Here is a 16,911-nt window from a genome sequence, read left to right as displayed (position 1 = left end):
TGCCCAATACTACCTCAATATTCAGAATATATTATTTGAATATCCAAAAATGCTCTTTTTCTGTAAGCTTGTTCACTGAGAAGGCCAGGAAAAGACAAATGTTATGTTTTAGTATGATTTGGTTTAGGGCTTTGAACACCCCACAACTTGATTTCAAAGTTAATCATAGGAGATGGATTTTGTCAAGTTCTAAGTGATTTAATTCTTCCCTTCCTTTTCTGGCAAATGTCCTTTTTCTAGACAGCAAAGACAACACAAAACCCTCATCATTAGGAACTGTGAATCCAAACCCCTCAAACCGAAGGGGGTGGAAATAAACAGAATCCCAAATATGCAGAAAACTTCTGGAAAGCAGGAACTGTATAAACCATAGGACTGAGCTCTTCTGGCATTGACTTCCCACCTCTTTTTCAGCTCTTTTCAGGGGCTGATACCACCTGAATATCAATATTTTGCAATATTTATAATATCATTATAATATAATCTAAGAATAGATTATTTAATCAAATATTTTATTAATAAACCCCACAGGATTTGCTGGTCACTTACAGGCCGCAGTTTGCCATAGGAACTTTCCGGAGGAATTCGTGGAGGTTGGGAGAATCCAGGGGACTCTGAACCAAAGCTGTTTTCTGAGGGAATAAGCAACACAAAGACGCCCCTCAGTATTGCTGAATTTATGTTGTAAAAATGCTCTTTTTTTCTTTTTTTGCCCCTCTGAAAGGTTTCTAAATGAAGCCTCTACCCAAAATGTTTGCGAATTTCTCACCATTCGTCGACGGAGACCTGGGGAAAAATTGGGATCCTCTTTTATCCGGGCTGGGATAGGGACTGGTGGGAGGCTGGTCATACAGAGGCAGTGGTGGCAGGGAGTTGTTGGCCTTTGGAGTGGGGGATACCTGTGCCAAAAAGAGGGAGAAGCTGCAGCAAATCCTCCTTGGCACATTTAACACACACAGACACAGGTTTTTCAACCCATCTCTACTCCAGCAAGTTCCCTCTGAAGGAAAAGCAGCTGGCAGAAAAATTTGGGAAGGAAAGCCAAGGTATCCAACAGGGATTCAATTTTTTTAAATCACAGGTTGCCACTGAACAGAAATTTTCAGCCTCTCCTAGGTAATTCAGAGAGGATTTTTGAAGGTTATCTGAAACAAAAAGGTCACTCGGACAAGTGGGATTCACACAGAAGTTTTGGGATCAAGAGCTTTATCCCCACCCAAAATGCATTTAAGTGTTCATTTTTATGGTCTTCCTAAATCAAGGAATAAAAATACTGAAAAATTCCATTGTAGAAAACATGGAAGTGCAGTTTCTGTCTCCAAACTCCATATTGGAATGTGTCTGATTTTCTAACATGATGTAAGGATTACAGAGCTAGCTGTAGAAATCAGGACATTTCTGCAAAAATTACTGTAATCCAAAACTTGGCAGTATCCTGCCCCTCAAAACTCAGAGCATACAGAACAGATTTAAGTATGAAAACACTAAATTAGGGCTGAAAGAGCCTGTAATTCTCTTTTTGCCAGGTTGTGTCTGACATCTCAGTCTCATAAATTAATGACAGGAAGTAAACTGCAAAATTTCCTTTGATTGCTTTCTATCCAAATATCTGCCTTTATTCATAAATTTGCAAAACTGCATCAGTTGATAGTTATTAGGTTGGGTAAGAAACTAAAATGCAAGCACTGAGGGCTTGGGTTGTTTTTTGTCTTAAATTGGTTCTGATTTTTTTTTTTTTTCTTAAATAGTGATATTTTTTTTTTCTTTAAAATCTGTTTGGATTTTTTTCCCCCTGAAGAAGTGACAGAGCTTTCCAAATAATAAACCAAGCCAACACCTCTTTCCATACCTGGATATCCCCAATCCACTGAGTCTCTCCATTCTCTGAGGCCGTGAGCTCTTCAACCAACACCGAGGGGAAGACCCCGACGCGGCCGTTGAATTCTCCCTCCCAAAAGCCATCATCATCCTGGTTTTCCTTGTTCAGGATGCGGATGATGGCTCCCTCTGGGAAGGACAGCTCGTCATCTGTCTGCCCCTCGTAATCATAAAGTGCTTTTACAAAACAGACTGCAAAATGGAAAAGGAAAAACCCAGTGAGCTAAGAAAAAAATGGAAAAATACACCAAGTTTGATAGCTGGAGCTGGTGATTTTGAAGTTCTTTTAAAGATTCTGTTATTGCTGAGACAGATTATTAAAATTAAGTTTTCCTTAATTTTAATCTCAGCTGTATGAGCTGAGGAGGTGAATTATGCAGATTTAATATGAGAGAGACAATAACTGGGAATAGCTGTGTTCAGCTATGGGTCAGTCTCTCTCTGTGAGCTGAGGAGGTGAATTATGCAGATTTAATATGAGAGAGACAATAACTGGGAATGGCTGCGTTCAGATATGGGTCAGTCTCTCTCTGCAACTCTCTGAAAGGAGGTTGTGGCCAGGTGGGGCCTTTTCTCCCAGGAAACCAGAGATAAGACAAGAAGAAATGGCCTCAAATTGCACTAAGGGAGGCACAGGTAAAATTTCTCTGAAAGGAGGTTGTGGCCAGGTGGGGCCTTTTCTCCCAGGAAACCAGAGATAAGACAAGAGGAAGTGGCCTCAAATTGCACTAAGGGAGGCTCAGGTTAAATTTCTTCCCTGGAATAGTGATTAAACATTGGAATAGGCTGGGAAATGGTGGAGTGGACAAGCCTGGAAGGATTAAAAAACGAGCAGACTTTGCAACATGGTGGGATTTGCTCAAACGTTGGATTTCATGATCTTGGAGATCTTTTCCACCCTTAATGATTGCGTGACTCCATGAAATCTTGGAAAATCTCCCAGACTTGATGTGCAGAGTGTTTCCAAGAGCCACCTTGATACCCTAAGCATTTTAAAGTGGGATTTACCATTGGAGTCTCCGTTGAGGCTGCCTGGCACCAGGTCAGCCTCCGTGGAGTTGTTGGAGGTGTGGGATCGGGAGTCCAGCGCAGCCAGGGACTGGAGCATGCTCAGGAGGCTGCTGGAGGTTGGGAACTGCAGGTACTTCTCTGGCACATATCCCACCTGTCCTGCCTTGTTCCGTGCCTGTGAACCAACAACAGGAGCCGTTCTCTGCTTGGGAACACTGCTCTGGAGAGAATCCCAGCATTCCCTCCCATCCCAACCTCCGTCCTGGAAGAGTTCATGGGAACAAGCTGAGAAAATGATACCTTGACCCAGTCTTCCATATCTCCATCTTCAATGACCTCCAACACCTCATGCTCCTCTATGGTCAGCTCATCTGGCTGAGAAGCCTGGAATGTGGGACAGGAAGGATGGAAAAGGAGAGTGGCTTTGAGGGCAAGGCATGAGCAATGGCAAAAACATTCCCATGTTCTAGACTTTTATTAGAAGTGATGTTTGTTAAAAAACTGAAAGCTTGGACATGATTTAAAACATCCCATTGAAGGTTCTGCCATTCACAAAGCCCTTCTCCCTGAGAATCTCCCTGAATCTCACCCCATCAGAAAAGCAAACTTCAAGCTCCTAAAGCACATTTATTATTTGTTCTTATACAATTCATTTTTCTAATCAGTTAAAAAAAAAATCACCAACCTTATAGGAATAAACAACTTTGCAGGTGAGAGGGTAATTTCTGAGAGTACCAGAAGGACTAGAACTGCTGTCATCAAAAACATCCATGCTGTCCTCAAACTCTTCACCTTCTTCCTTTTCTGCATCAGCATTGACCTGGTAAAACAAATTCCAGTTGGCATTACAGCAGCTGCTAAAAATTGGTGAAGAAATAACAATAAAAATGAGCTGGTTAATATTTTTCAGTGTGTATTTTTTATGACTTATTGTTATTGAAAATAGCTGGATTTCTTTGTTCAAGCACAAGCACCTGGACTTTAAGAAGTACTGCAAAAGATTTTGGAAGCTCCAGCTCAGCTACTGGACAGTTATAAAATACATTTATCACATAATCTGTGACTAAAGAACTTTGCAGATGCCATTGCAATGGCACAAAAAACAGTTTACAGGAAAAAAGGGAATTTATGCTACTGAAAGATTGGTGTACCTGCAACCATGAGTTATTAAATGAATCTGCAGTGGAAATATTTATAGTTTAAAAAATAAACCTCCACATCAACCTTCTAGCTGGTGTATTCCACACAACAGATTTGCTGCAGTTTATTACAAAAATTCTTAAGAGACAGGAAGATTTGTAAAAACTTGCTATAAAAGTTTAAATAAAACCTGAAGTCAATGTGCTGGAAAAATACAAGTTTGGGTAAGACTGCCAGGAGCTGTGCTTTGGCCTTGTGCCCAGGTTATGTTGTGAATAAATAACTTTATCTCATGTGAAAAATGATGAATTATTCTATGAAAACTGCTCTGTGAATCAAAGGCAACACTGTTATGTAGAGCCATCTTCCCTGTGTTTATTCCTATTAATTTAGGAGTAAATCTGGTGCTCCCCCAGAAAAGAGAGAGACTGATAAAACCAAAAAAAATTAAGCTGAGCCTCCCAATTCTCAGTACAGTTTCCCTAAACCCGGTCTCTGACAGCTTTGCTCTTCTAGGCCTGGACTAGAAGAGCACAAAGCTTCATCATGTTCTAACTTAATTAGTTTTTATGTTACTATTTCCAAATCAAATCCTTGCAGTTCTGGTGATTTTTTTCCCCTCACTATCCAAGAGCAGTTCGCCTCCATTTATCCTTCATGGATGTTGGGATAACCAAAAAATTGTCCTACAGCTGGGCAATGCTTTGGGAGATCAGCAACCAACCACAAATTGTGGCAAACCTGGGGTCTCCCCTCCTGTTTCTCTGCCTTTTGCTGTGCATGGTCCCAGCGGCCAGGGCTGACATCCAGCTGGGACATCATGGAAATCAGCAAATCATGTCTACAAGGTTTGGGCAACATCTGCTCCTGCTTTTCTAGCAGGAAAAACACGCCTTCATTTTCAGCACGGGGGCTGCTCTCAGCTCCTCAGCTGGAATCATTTGGGAAGCAGGCAGGGAGAGGGAAAACAGGAAACTGAGAGGTTGGCTTGACACAGCTCATCCTTCTGCAGGGTCTGGGATGGAGGATGGCACCAGCAAGGAATCAATGTATGGGACAGAAGGACATGAAAGGTGTGGGACAGGCAGCAAACACAGGAAGAAATGCAGGGGAGGTGATCAGAAAAGCAGATTATATACATGAAAAATAACTGAAATATTTATATATAAATATAAATATTAAAAATATATAAAAATCTACCTTGTTTTGTTGCACATATACACAGATGGGTCCTGTCCCTGTTCCCTGGGAGCAGAGCCCGACCCCCCTGGCTGTCCCCTCCTGTCAGGAGCTGTGCAGAGCCACAAGGTCCCCCCTGAGCCTCCTTTTCTCCAGGCTCAGCCCCTTCCCAGCTCCCTCAGCCTCTCCTGGGGCTCCAGCCCCTTCCCAGCTCTGTTAAACACTGCCCACTCCTCCAGGCTGGAGTCAAAGCGCTGCTTGTTACAAACTGCAGTAATTCCTCTAAATTCTGGCATCATTTTGGTCCCAGCTCTAAGAATTCCATTTCTGGGCTGTCCCTGTCTGGCCTGCCAAGGTCAACAGAGCCTTTTTTAAATACAGGAGCCTACGTAAGTGTAAAAGGGGAAAATGAGACTCAGAGCTGAACCTCCCAGGCTGGGGCATCGCCTGGGACCAGCACAGGGGCTCAGCTCCAGGGCCAACTGTGCCATGGCTGGGGACACTGGGAATTGGGGATTGGGAGCAACCCAAAAGGCACAGAGGGAAGTTAAAGGAGGTGAAGTACAAAAAGAAATTGAATAAAATCACTGTTTAATACAGCTATGCAACAAATCCACATCTATCGTGACCAGAGAGGATCTGAAGTGAAACTCAGCACAGGAATTCCTTTGGGATTTTGGAGGGCACACTTGAAGAGCTCAAGATAATATTCTAAACTATTAATAAAGCTTCAAAGAAACACAGGCCCTGGACACTGTTAGGACACTTCAGGGATCCAGGGGCAGCCACAGCTTCTCTGGGCATCCTGTGCCAGAGCCTCACCACCCTCACAGGGAGGAATTCCTTCCCAATATAAAATCTAAACCCTGGGCATCCTGTGCCAGAGCCTCACCACCCTCACAGGGAAGAATTCCTTCCCAATATAAAATCTAAACATATTCTGTCATTTTGAAGCCATTCCCTGTGTCCTGTCTTTCCACGTCCTTGTAAATAGCCTCTCTCCAGCTCTCCTGGAGCCCCTTCAGGCCCTGCAGGGGCTCTGAGCTCTCCCTGGAGCCTTCTCCTCTCCAGGTGAGCACCCCCAGCTCTCCCAGCCCTGGAGCAGCTCTGGGGCCTCCTCTGGACCTGCTGTATCCCACACAAAGTCAAAGCAGCCCCTGGAGAGATCCCCCGGCCCTGGGAAGGGGTTTCCCCTCAGGAATCCAGGATCCCCAGCCCTGGGAAGGGGTTTCCCCCCAGGAATCCAAGATCCCCAGCCCTGGGGAGATGTTTCCCCCCAGGAATCCGGGATCCCCAGCCCTGGGCAGGGGTTTCCCCTTAGGAATCCAGGACCCCCGGCCCTGGGCAGGGGTTTCCCCTCAGGAATCCGGGATCCCCAGCCCCGGGCAGGAATCCGTACCAGGTGCGCGGAGCCGTTGTTGGTGACCGAGGGCAGGCTGGCCCAGCGCTCGTTCTCCAGCTCCTCCATCACCTGGTTCATGGCACTCTTCAGCCACGTGTCCACGGACACCCCGATCTGCTTCAGCAGCTCCAGCCTCGCTTCTGCCTTCAGCTTGATGATCTGGGGACACAAACACACACAGAGCTCAGAGCTCCTCAGGGCCCCACCTTGCCCCGTGGATCCTCTGACCATCCAGGTGGCTCCCGAAGCTGCTCCCTGTGGAAATGAGCCCCACTCCTCATTTCCTCACCTGGTGTGAGCCAAGACACAGGCAATGGTTCTCTGGAGGCCCAGCCAGTCCCACCAGTTGGTGTTTTTTAAAATATCACCTCTGAGTTTGTGCCTGCTCCCAATTCACACCTTTAAGTAGTTCAGCATAGCTTTGAAGTCCAATAACATGGTGCTTCCCAAGATTTTTAAAATGAGGAATATCCACAGTGCAGACCCTTCCAGGTGGTGACTAAGCTGGATGTGAAACACAAATAAACCTGACAGGATACACACACCAACACACCAACTCCCAAGCCAGGCTCTTTTCCACCAGCACGTGCCAGAGATCACAGGAAACTCATTTGTTATGGAAGCACAATATGTTAATAATTCCTAAATCAAGTAAGTATCGCACTCCAACAAACAGTTTCAGGGTTTTTGTCTCCAGAACAGCATGAAAATGGAGGTTTTCTGACAGCTGGGTTCACTTCAGCATCCTGGCAGGCTGGCTGGCCGATGGAGCCAAGCATTTAACAAATTCATGGCAAAGCACCACCCTGATCCAAATTAGTTCACAGTCTAAACAGGAGGGTGGGAAGAGGAGTGTGAAGAAATTCAGGGTTTCAGCAAGAGCAGATTTGCAGCAAGAAGTGGAGGGCAAACCCAGGGATAAAATTGAAGGTATTTTTGTCCAGGCCAGCCCTCTCAACACCCCCCTGCTGCTGTTGCTCATCAGAGGAACAAAAATCAAGTGATTTCCCAAAAATCCTTCAGTGAGTCACTGATGGAGGCAGCAGCAGAAACCCACTGAAGCACCCTGGAATTCTTCCCACATTCCCTTTCACAGCACTGGTCATTTTTAGCAAGTAGCAAAGTTTCATCTCCTTTCTTTTCCACAGGGATCTGAAGCACCTCACTGCTTCAGATCAAGCACTCAGCAGCACTGGGAATCCAAGCAAAACCAGCAAAAACAGGTGAGATCAGGCAAAAATTAAGAGGGAAATTCCCTTTCCAGTAGTGGCTGAAGCACAGCAGAATTTGCAGAATAGGAGTACAGTGAATTCAAATGCAAATGTGTGCCAGGTAGGTATTTATCTCTTACACAAATCCTTACTCCATAAAAAAATTTGTGTTGAGCTGAAGTGATACAGGTATTTTTCTCGTTTTTGACATGCTGCTGCACTTACAGCATCAGAGAATTCTATCTTTCTACTAAGAAACTAAATCAGAAAAGAAATCACTGCTAACTTTATTAAGCTGAACCCATAAAATGTCTCCATTTTCACTTAATTTGTGAAGGTGACTTAAAACCTGCCTCAAACCACTTTTGAGAGACATTATTTTAAATTCTGCATAGCAGACATGTGATTTTTAAGGAGTAGGTCAGTTTTAAGAGGGAAATTTATGATATCAGATGAAACTTCCTATGGCTACAGCTGCATGCACACACTCTGCCCTGTAATCAGAGATGGAGAAAGGAGGATGGGACAACTTTGAGAGGTGCTTCCCACGGGAAAAGCCAAAGCCACTGGGCCACTTCTTCATGCAAGGGGTCTCCAGGTGAATGATTAACAGTAAATAGTGTTCAGAGAGCTGAGAAAAGGAGGAAATATTCAATACATTAATGTGCATCCTTTCTCTCCTGTTCCTAAGCATCCAAGATTTCCAACTCCAACCTTGGAGCTGCACAGGGCAGGGAGAACAACCTTGCAAAGGCAACTTATTCACAGAATTCCAGAAGGTTTTGAGTTGGAATGACCTTAAAATCATCCAGTGCCACCCCCTTCCATGGGCAGGGACACCTTCTGTTATTCCAGGGTGCTCCAAGCCCTGTCCAGCCTGGCCTTGAATATATAAATATATATAAATGTATATATTTACTTGTGGAGTGAAGCAGCTTTCCCCTAACCTGCCTTTACATCCTGACACCCATTTATGAGCACTTTCCCTGTGCCTCCACCTAGGAATTGCTCGGCCCAGTTGTTTTTGTTTACCTCATTATGCAACTTCCAATTAGGCTGAGTTATGCTACAGCAATAAACACTGGTCCAGGCTGCTACAAACATCTGCAGTTGCTGTTAGTCCTCGCTCTGCTGTAGTTTGTTGGTACAAATTGTGAGTTAAAATAAACAAGCTGCTCCAAAATCCTTGAGTGTACTTTACAAGAGGTTTTAATTCAATGTACCCAGCAAATCCAATGGAGTTCCCCTTCCCTGTTTACACCCAGGAGCCTCAACAGTCAACAAATGTTTGTTCCAAACCACAAATGTTTTGAGTTTCATTCCATTGCAGACAAGCCATAAAAGCACCAGAAGCATTAGGTCAGGCCTGCACTTGAAAGTTATTTACAAGCTGAAATTAGATTTTTACCTAAATAATTATGCTGGTAGACCAGAGTTAACAGCTTCCTACCTGTAGGAAAAATACAAATAAAACACCACTCAGGAGCAGAACTTTATCCTGCTTCTCACACAGGAGCAGCTACACATTTAAACATGGTTCAGTGATGGCCTTGGCAGTGCTGGTTGATCTTGGGGTGCCCTTCCAATCTCAATGACTCTGTGCTTCTATAAAGATACAAACATTTCATTCAAGCATCACTCCATCTGAATGAGCTGGGGCTTGGTGCTTTCATTATGCCAGAATAAAATGTTAAGTAAGAAGGAAACAGGGCAATAGTGGTGATTTCACCACACTGTGTCTCAAGCTTTTCTCCAAGTCTTGGTCCACTGAAAGATCATCACATTAAAACCAAACAAGGCTTTAACCCTGGTTTTCCTTGCCTCCCACTGCAGGGACACTGGGGGCTGAGTGACCTCCACTGACAGACTGGGAAATATCTTCAATCAAGTGACCCCTGGCAGTCCCAGCAGCTCTGGGCATCTCCAGGAAGGCAGCTGAGCTTCCCAAGCCCAGGAATGCTGGAATCCAGCACTGGCTCTGAAATCTGGGCGCTGCCCAAATTTCATTGTTAGGAAATCTCAGCGCAGGACAAACATTTTTCCTGTGTAACAGTGAAATTGCTGTTTACAGCCACCAATTACTGGTTAATAGCTGAGGACTGGGGTATTTTTACACAGATTAAAAAATCATCAGCCACCCACAAAATGTACAAACTCTTCTGAGGGGGTTCCTGCTCCTCTGAGCTGTTCTTTCTGCTGGGAGGATCTAAGAAGATGAAAGGAAAAAACCACCCAAGTTTTAGAAAATATAAACACTGTTATCTGTTCCTCACATACCTGATGTTGCTCCACATGGGAGATGCAATAGTTTTGTTTATTTACTGTTCCAGTCTTAATTAAGCAATGGTTTTTTGACCCACAGCTTACTCAAGATGAAGATACACAACTGTTCTGCAAGGCATGGAAATGAAATCCAGCAGGAACACGACAGAGCTGTTCCCCATTCCCAGGAGAGAAAAGGGCTGGAAAAAACCCAGAGTTCCTTCACATCCTACAAACACCTCGAATCCAAGTCCTTCAGAGCCATTTATAAGGGTGTTGGGGAAAAAAACCACGCAGAAATGCAGCAAATGTTGCCCCTTCAATATTCTGGTTTAGGTTTTTGTTAAAGCCAGTTTTAAATGGATTTTCCTGAAAGCAGAGTTGCTTTTCAAGGTTTTCCAAGGTGCAGAACAAGATGCCATGCCCAAATATTTTTCCTCCTGAAGAATTCAGATTTATTTCTTTTACACAAAAGTTGCACTTAGGAGATTGGTCAGATACTAAAATCAAATTAAATTAGGATTATGAGGAGACCCAAACCATCTTCTGTGAGAGAAGTTTTACTCCACTGCAATATTTTTTCAGTAGCAGGAAAAAAAATCATATAGGAATAATTTAGGGTGGAAAATCCCTCTAAGGTCATGGAGTCCAACTGTCCCCCCAGCACTGCCAAGGCCACCACTGACCATGTCCCCAAGTGGCTGGACACACTCATTTGGCAAATTCTTTTAGCCAGGAAGAAATCAGTGTGGAGAGATTCTGGCAAAACATTCTGGAAAGCCATTATCTTTATTTCTGTCCCCATTTAGAAAAACTTTTCGTTGAAATTCTAGGCTTTTTAATTGAAAAAGATATTAAAACGAAACAGCATTAAAATGAAATTATTCTGCTCAGGAAAAGTTAAATTTTGGGCCACTGGAATGATGGTAGAGTGATAGGCATGATTGTAAATCAATTTGGTTTATAATTAAGTCTTGGAATGCCCTAAACTTCTCAAAACCCAAAGTGAGTCTTATTCCATGCAGTTCAGTTTTAAATCACAGCCTGCTGTGTTAAATATGTTAGGAAATATGAGGAAATATACATGTGTGTATGAGGAAATAAACAAAAACATTCAGCTTGCACTGCCCTGCTGGGGTTTGGGGTGGAAAACCCAAAGCTGTGGCAAAACCACCCCAACCAAAAAGCCAAATCCTGTCCAACAGAACTCACCTAAAATCTGGATCCTTTTTCTGTACCAGGTGGGGAATTAGCTCATAAATTACATTTTCCACCACAACACTGAGTGAATTTCTTTTCTAAGTGGGAGGCTGGGCTGGAGGTTTGTGCAGCTATTCCAGGAGTTAATTTATATGCTAAATAATCTGCATGGGCTGAAATGCAACGTGAAGCAAGTAGGAAATGAGGCACTGGCACACATAACACCCCTCCCAAGGGAATTCCAAGGTTAAGGAAAGAGAGGGGAAGCTATTCCTGGAGAAGAATCCACCTGCACAGCTCCAGCCCAAGTGGCAGATGGGTTTTTCCCAAGCTTAGACACACAGAACATTAAAGATCCCTAAGTATTGAATGTGTAGGGTTTAAAAAGTGGCTCTCAAGCTCTTGGGAGCAGGGCCTGAATGGACATCACCCAAATTCTGTAAGGAAATAAGTGTCTGTAAAATGCATGTATGCAAACAGTCATTATCATGCTTCTCTGCAGTCCTGGGATGAACACTGGTCCTTCATGGAGTGAAAAATGTTATGGACATTTCAGAGCCAAAACATTCAGTACGACTGAGGTAGAGGCTGGATTAGAGACACCCCAAAGCCCATCACTTAGAAAATCATCCCATTCCACCCCTGCCATGGCAGGGACACCTTCCACTGTCCCAGGGTGCTCCAAGCCCCATCCAACCTGGCCTGGGACACTTCCAGAGATAGCCATAGCTTCTGTGGGCAGCCTGTGCCAGGGCCTCACCACCCTCCCAGCCAGGAATTCCTTCCCAACATCCCACCTAGCCCTGCCCTCTGGCAGTGGGAGCCATTCCCTGTGTCCTGGCACTACCCACCATGTACAAAGTCATTCTCCCCCTCACTAAACTGTTTTCTACCAAGACAGTTTGAAATTCCTGCTCTGTGGATGTCACTGGGATTTTTCCAGGCCAGTCCTCAATCTGCTGACCTGGGAAGACCAACAGCTCCCACACATCTCCTGCAGGGAAGGCACCTGGCTCCCTGCACTGCTCCCCAGCCTTTGCTTCCTGAGCTCAACCAGAGATGGCAGAGAGTGACATTTCACAAAATCACCTTTTTGGATGAGGAGCCTTATTCCCTGGCAGTGCTCCAGGCCAGGCTGGACAGGGCTTGGAGCAACCTGGTCTAGTGGAAGGTGTCCCTGCCCATGGCAGGGGTGGGGACTAAATATGATCCTGAAGGTCCCTTCCCTCCCAAACCATGCTGTGACTCTGTGACTCCATTTCGTTTATTTTCCTGAAGCATATGGAATTTCCTTTGTTCCCACCGTGCCACAACCCAGCAATAAATATCCACAGCCAAATACAAGGAGATGGAGAAATCAGCCCCCAAGTACAATTTAGAATGGCCCTACACCTCTGAGCTGATCAGACAGAATAAACAGCACTGCAATGAGCCTTAACCAGATCTAATCAGGTACAAACACCCTCTGGAGAGCTGTAGGTATCCTGATGAGGAGACAAAATACATCCCCCTGTAATTAAGTGCGAATAGGATTAATTGCTGTGGAGGCCCAAAGACCTGAGAGCAAAGGGGAAACCTGTCCCACCATCCTGGAGAAGAATCTTGTCAGCCCTGGGATAACTGAACTGGCTGGGGAGAGCCACGCTGGAGCCTTTGGTGTGAGAGGAAAAAGGAGATGAGAAACTGAAATCTCCTGTGCTGGCACTGCAGAGGCACCTCCAGTCCTGGGGCAGCTTCAGGATCCTCAGGACCTGGAGGGGTTGGAGGGTGTGCAGGGAAGGGAACAGAGCTGGGAATGGCTGGAGAATTCCTGAGGGAGCTGGGAAGGGGCTCAGCCTGGAGAAAAGGAGGCTCAGGGGGGACCTTGTGGCTCTGCACAGCTCCTGACAGGAGGGCACAGCCAGAAAGGTCGGGCTCTGCTCCCAGTAAATTGCTGTCTCCAGTCATTGAAAGATAAAGGGATTCAGGCAGTGGGAAAATGGAAAGTTCAATTCCTCCCTTCCTTCCTGCTGCTACAGAAATCAAAGCTGAAATCACAGAAGTTCTACTTCAATTACCTGAATTGGGTCAGTGAGTACAGAGGAGCTCCAAGAATGGTTTATTTTCACAAATAATCAGTTTTCAATATCAATTCCCAAATTTCTAATTGATCTCCTTTACAGCTGATGCCTGAATTGTGCCACTTTCAATCTGAAGGAGCACCTTGTGCTCTCAGGATCAAAGTGGTTCAATGCAGCTGGGACAAGGATGGAATCCCTCTGGATCTAAACTCCACAGTGTGTCATTAACTGCAGTCAATTTTACTTCTTTGCCAGTGCCAGAGGTATTATCACTCAAAATCTAACATTATTTTAACATCCCCTTTAAAAACAAGCAATCAAACAAAACAAAAAATAACCCCTCCTTTAACAAACCCCACATTTTCCAGTTTTAACACAAAAATGTGTGCTCTGGTTATCAGTTACAGTCACATCTGTCATGTGTCACCTGCACAGCAGCACTCTGCTGGAATTCCTAATTTCCCCCTAACTCTAATCAAGCAGTTTGCTCCCTGAAAACATCACAAGGGAAAATAGCTGTTATCCCAGGGACAAAAAGATCAGAAATTACCCACTGAGCTGTGGATGTGCCAATCTGAGGGTTTATATTCATCTTGCAGAACATAGAACAATTGGGATTCTCCAATATTTCCTAACCCTGAGCACATTTTTCCTCAATTCCTTTGCTGTACTTTCAAATGACACCTGTTTCCACACTCCTGTACTTGTTAAATCCAGTTATCCATAGAGAACAGCTCCTCAGCTCCTCCCAGGGCTTAGATTTCCCTGGATTCAGGGTCTCCAAGGAAGAGGGCAGTGAGATGAGCACTTCTATGCCCAATACACCCTGGAAAAAAAAACCTTTACCAATAAAATCCTCTCTAACCAAACCAGAAAGAATTAATCCCAATATGTTTGTGAAGTTGTCTTCCCCTTCAGGAATGATGAGGACAGGAAAGAAGGGAGAAAGTGAATTTGCAAAGGAAAATGAACGAGTCAAGAAACCAACATGGGAGAGAACAGGCATAAAAACTTCCATAAAAATAACAAGCATTTCAAGAGAAAAATAAAATAAAAATCCAATTTCTGTGTCATCCTCACACACCTTTAGATGTGACACCAGAACAAATTCCACAGTCTCTCTACAGCCTAAATAACTTTTTGCACAAATACCATTCCCCTACCCAACCCTCAGTAATTCCAACTCAATCATGTGCACTTAAATATGCAGGAATGTTTGGTTTTCACACACTGCAAGGAATTATAATTGCATTCCCAAGAACAGGTTCTAGCTCAAAGCTTAGGTTGTTCTTCTCCAGGATTTTATGTGTGCAAAAATCTCTTGTCTGATTTGTGGTCTTGAGCTCAGTCTTAGGGGAGTGGGGACCAACAGGGCTAAAAGGAAAAGTCATTCCCAAGTGGAAATAAAATCTCCCAAAATTCACTTATTGGCTTATCTGAAAAAATTAAACAATGCTACAGTATAAACAGCTTTGGTGGCAATACAGAAAACTCCCACAAAGAGGTTTCCACACCATCCCAAAAGCTCAGGGACAACTTCATGTCTTTAAAATATGCGGCAGAAGAGAAAGAAGTTGGCAAAAATCCCTCAATCACTGAGTTTCATCCTCAAGCACTTGGCACTGGCACCATACTCCCTTGTAAAACAGGGCACGTGTGAACTGTTAGGAAGATAAGGGATGGTTTAACTCCAACACACTGGAAAACCAGGAAAATACACTATTTGTATTAACTACAACACGTCATGGAGAAAATAATGTATAAAATTTCCTCTTCTTGGCACTTTCCCTCTCTCCTAAGTCACATAAGTTCCAGACTGGTTTGATTTGTACCTTTTATAATATTTTGCTGCAAGAACTTTCTCTTTGGCAATTTCTTAGCCTGATTTTATTTCTTGCTGCTGCTTTTATCCTTGCAGATTTAATCATTAACTATGTATGCATATACACAAGTTTTTTGTAGTATGGTCCCTTGGAAATAATTTACTCAAAACAGGTTTTTAAACCACTTTCTGTAAGAATTAGGTTTTAAGAGAAACACATCCTGCATTTTCTTTAAAAAGGGAGCCTGACAGTTCTCCTGCCAGGAATATTTTTGCTCTGTATTTTCTAACCCCTTCACCTGTAAATCACATTCCTAATTACACCAGGTACTCTGAGGTATAAGAAGCATTTCACTGAAACAATTAGATTTCTCCTAAAGTTTTAATTAAGCAACCCACTCACCCAAAACCCAGCAGATCAGATCCTGCTGCCTGCAATGGGGTTTTTCAGTCAGTGGCCATGAAAACAGTTCACTTTTACCAGCCCAACAATGGCAGCCAAATAAGAAGTTAATTTTTTCATGAGTCTTAACCCACAACATCTCAAAAGCCTCTGTAAATCTTTTAAAAGCCCCTCACACTAAAATTAGACATACAAGGATTATTTCCAATGTTTTCTCATCAACAATCAGATTTAGTTTGTGTATCAAAACCCACTGCAACAGCACATGGCAGTTCTAGAACCTAAAAATATGAAGTCAGATAAAATCATCATTTTCTGGTATTAATTCCTTCAAGCAGAAGGAAATTAGTGAAAAACAATGAGATTGTTTTTCAATCTGTTTCAGATAAAGTCCCTAAATACAGAGATTCTTGACCTTTGACAGTGAAAAATACAGCAAGAGGACTCACTCTTCATCAGGAGGTGTTTTAATATCATTTTTTTGATCTGGACTTTCATGAAGTTTATTCAGTGATTTGACAAATACCAAACAAAGAAAAAAAAAATCTTATAACTCCCTGGTTTTGATGCTAAAAATACACATTTCCACCAACCAAATGAAGCTGTAACCAAGATCTACCTGTGGCAAGGAAGTGAAAATGCCAGAAGAATTTCCTTTTTACCTCAGCCTTGCGAATGCTCTCTCTAGCTTCGTCTATTTTCTGCTCCAGTTCCGCTCGGGTTTGCTCGGACATCACGGGCCCGTGGCACTCCAGCTCCTCCAGGGTCTGCCAGGAACAAGGGAACACAGCACAGGTGCAGTAGGTGCCAAGGACAGGAATTTGTGACAGTCAGGTACTGTTTGGGTGCTGGGGCTGGCTGACAAAGGTGCATCCCAGGAAATAAAAGGTGATGACTCTAACGCTGCCCTCTGGCCATTCCCTGTGTCCTGTCCCTCCACTCCTTGTCCCAAGTCCCTCTCCAGCTCTCCTGGAGCCCCTTTAGGCACTGGGAGGGGCACTGAGCTCTCCCTGGAGCCTTTCCAGAGATGTCAGAGCATTCTGGATGCTGTTTTTCTCCAGCTGATGCCATGCTCAGGGGCTGGAATTGTATGGAGGACCGGGAAACTGGGCAGGGTGTGGTGAAAGCACAGCAGACTCCATGAACTCCAGGAACTTTCATCTTTATTCTCCCTCCTAAAAGACACATTCAACACATTCCAAAACCCAGCTGCCTGATGCCCAAACACAGCCCTTGGCTCATCAGAGCTGAGCCACAGACACAGAAATAAATTTATCAATTCCCGTCTAATTTTGCTTCTTCGCATTAGATTTAACAGCCAATTCCTCACGGATTTTCCCATT

At 43.9% G+C, this 16,911-nt stretch overlaps 1 protein-coding gene across 4 annotated transcripts in view; it reads right to left on the bottom strand.

Annotated features, from left to right (window-relative positions):
* FCHSD2 (FCH and double SH3 domains 2) overlaps positions 1-16,911 on the bottom strand; it is a 121,985-nt gene that overhangs the window by 2,853 nt on the left and 102,221 nt on the right. For all 4 annotated transcript variants that reach the window (XM_039697055.1, XM_039697056.1, XM_039697053.1 and 1 more), the window contains 8 exons: positions 16,231-16,335; positions 6,608-6,769; positions 3,575-3,709; positions 3,190-3,273; positions 2,887-3,064; positions 1,850-2,070; positions 770-899; positions 550-632 (listed from right to left, as the gene is read on the bottom strand). In XM_039697055.1, the coding sequence (XP_039552989.1) occupies positions 550-632; positions 770-899; positions 1,850-2,070; positions 2,887-3,064; positions 3,190-3,273; positions 3,575-3,709; positions 6,608-6,769; positions 16,231-16,335 (1,098 nt within the window). The remainder of the gene's footprint in view (positions 1-549; positions 633-769; positions 900-1,849; positions 2,071-2,886; positions 3,065-3,189; positions 3,274-3,574; positions 3,710-6,607; positions 6,770-16,230; positions 16,336-16,911) is intronic.

Source organism: Passer montanus, unplaced genomic scaffold (genome assembly GCF_014805655.1).
Source record: "Passer montanus isolate IOZ18808 unplaced genomic scaffold, ASM1480565v1 scaffold116, whole genome shotgun sequence".
NCBI classification, from domain to species: Eukaryota; Metazoa; Chordata; class Aves; order Passeriformes; family Passeridae; genus Passer; species Passer montanus.
Note: the sequence above shows the minus strand (reverse complement) of the source record. Positions and strands in the feature narration are given on the sequence as shown.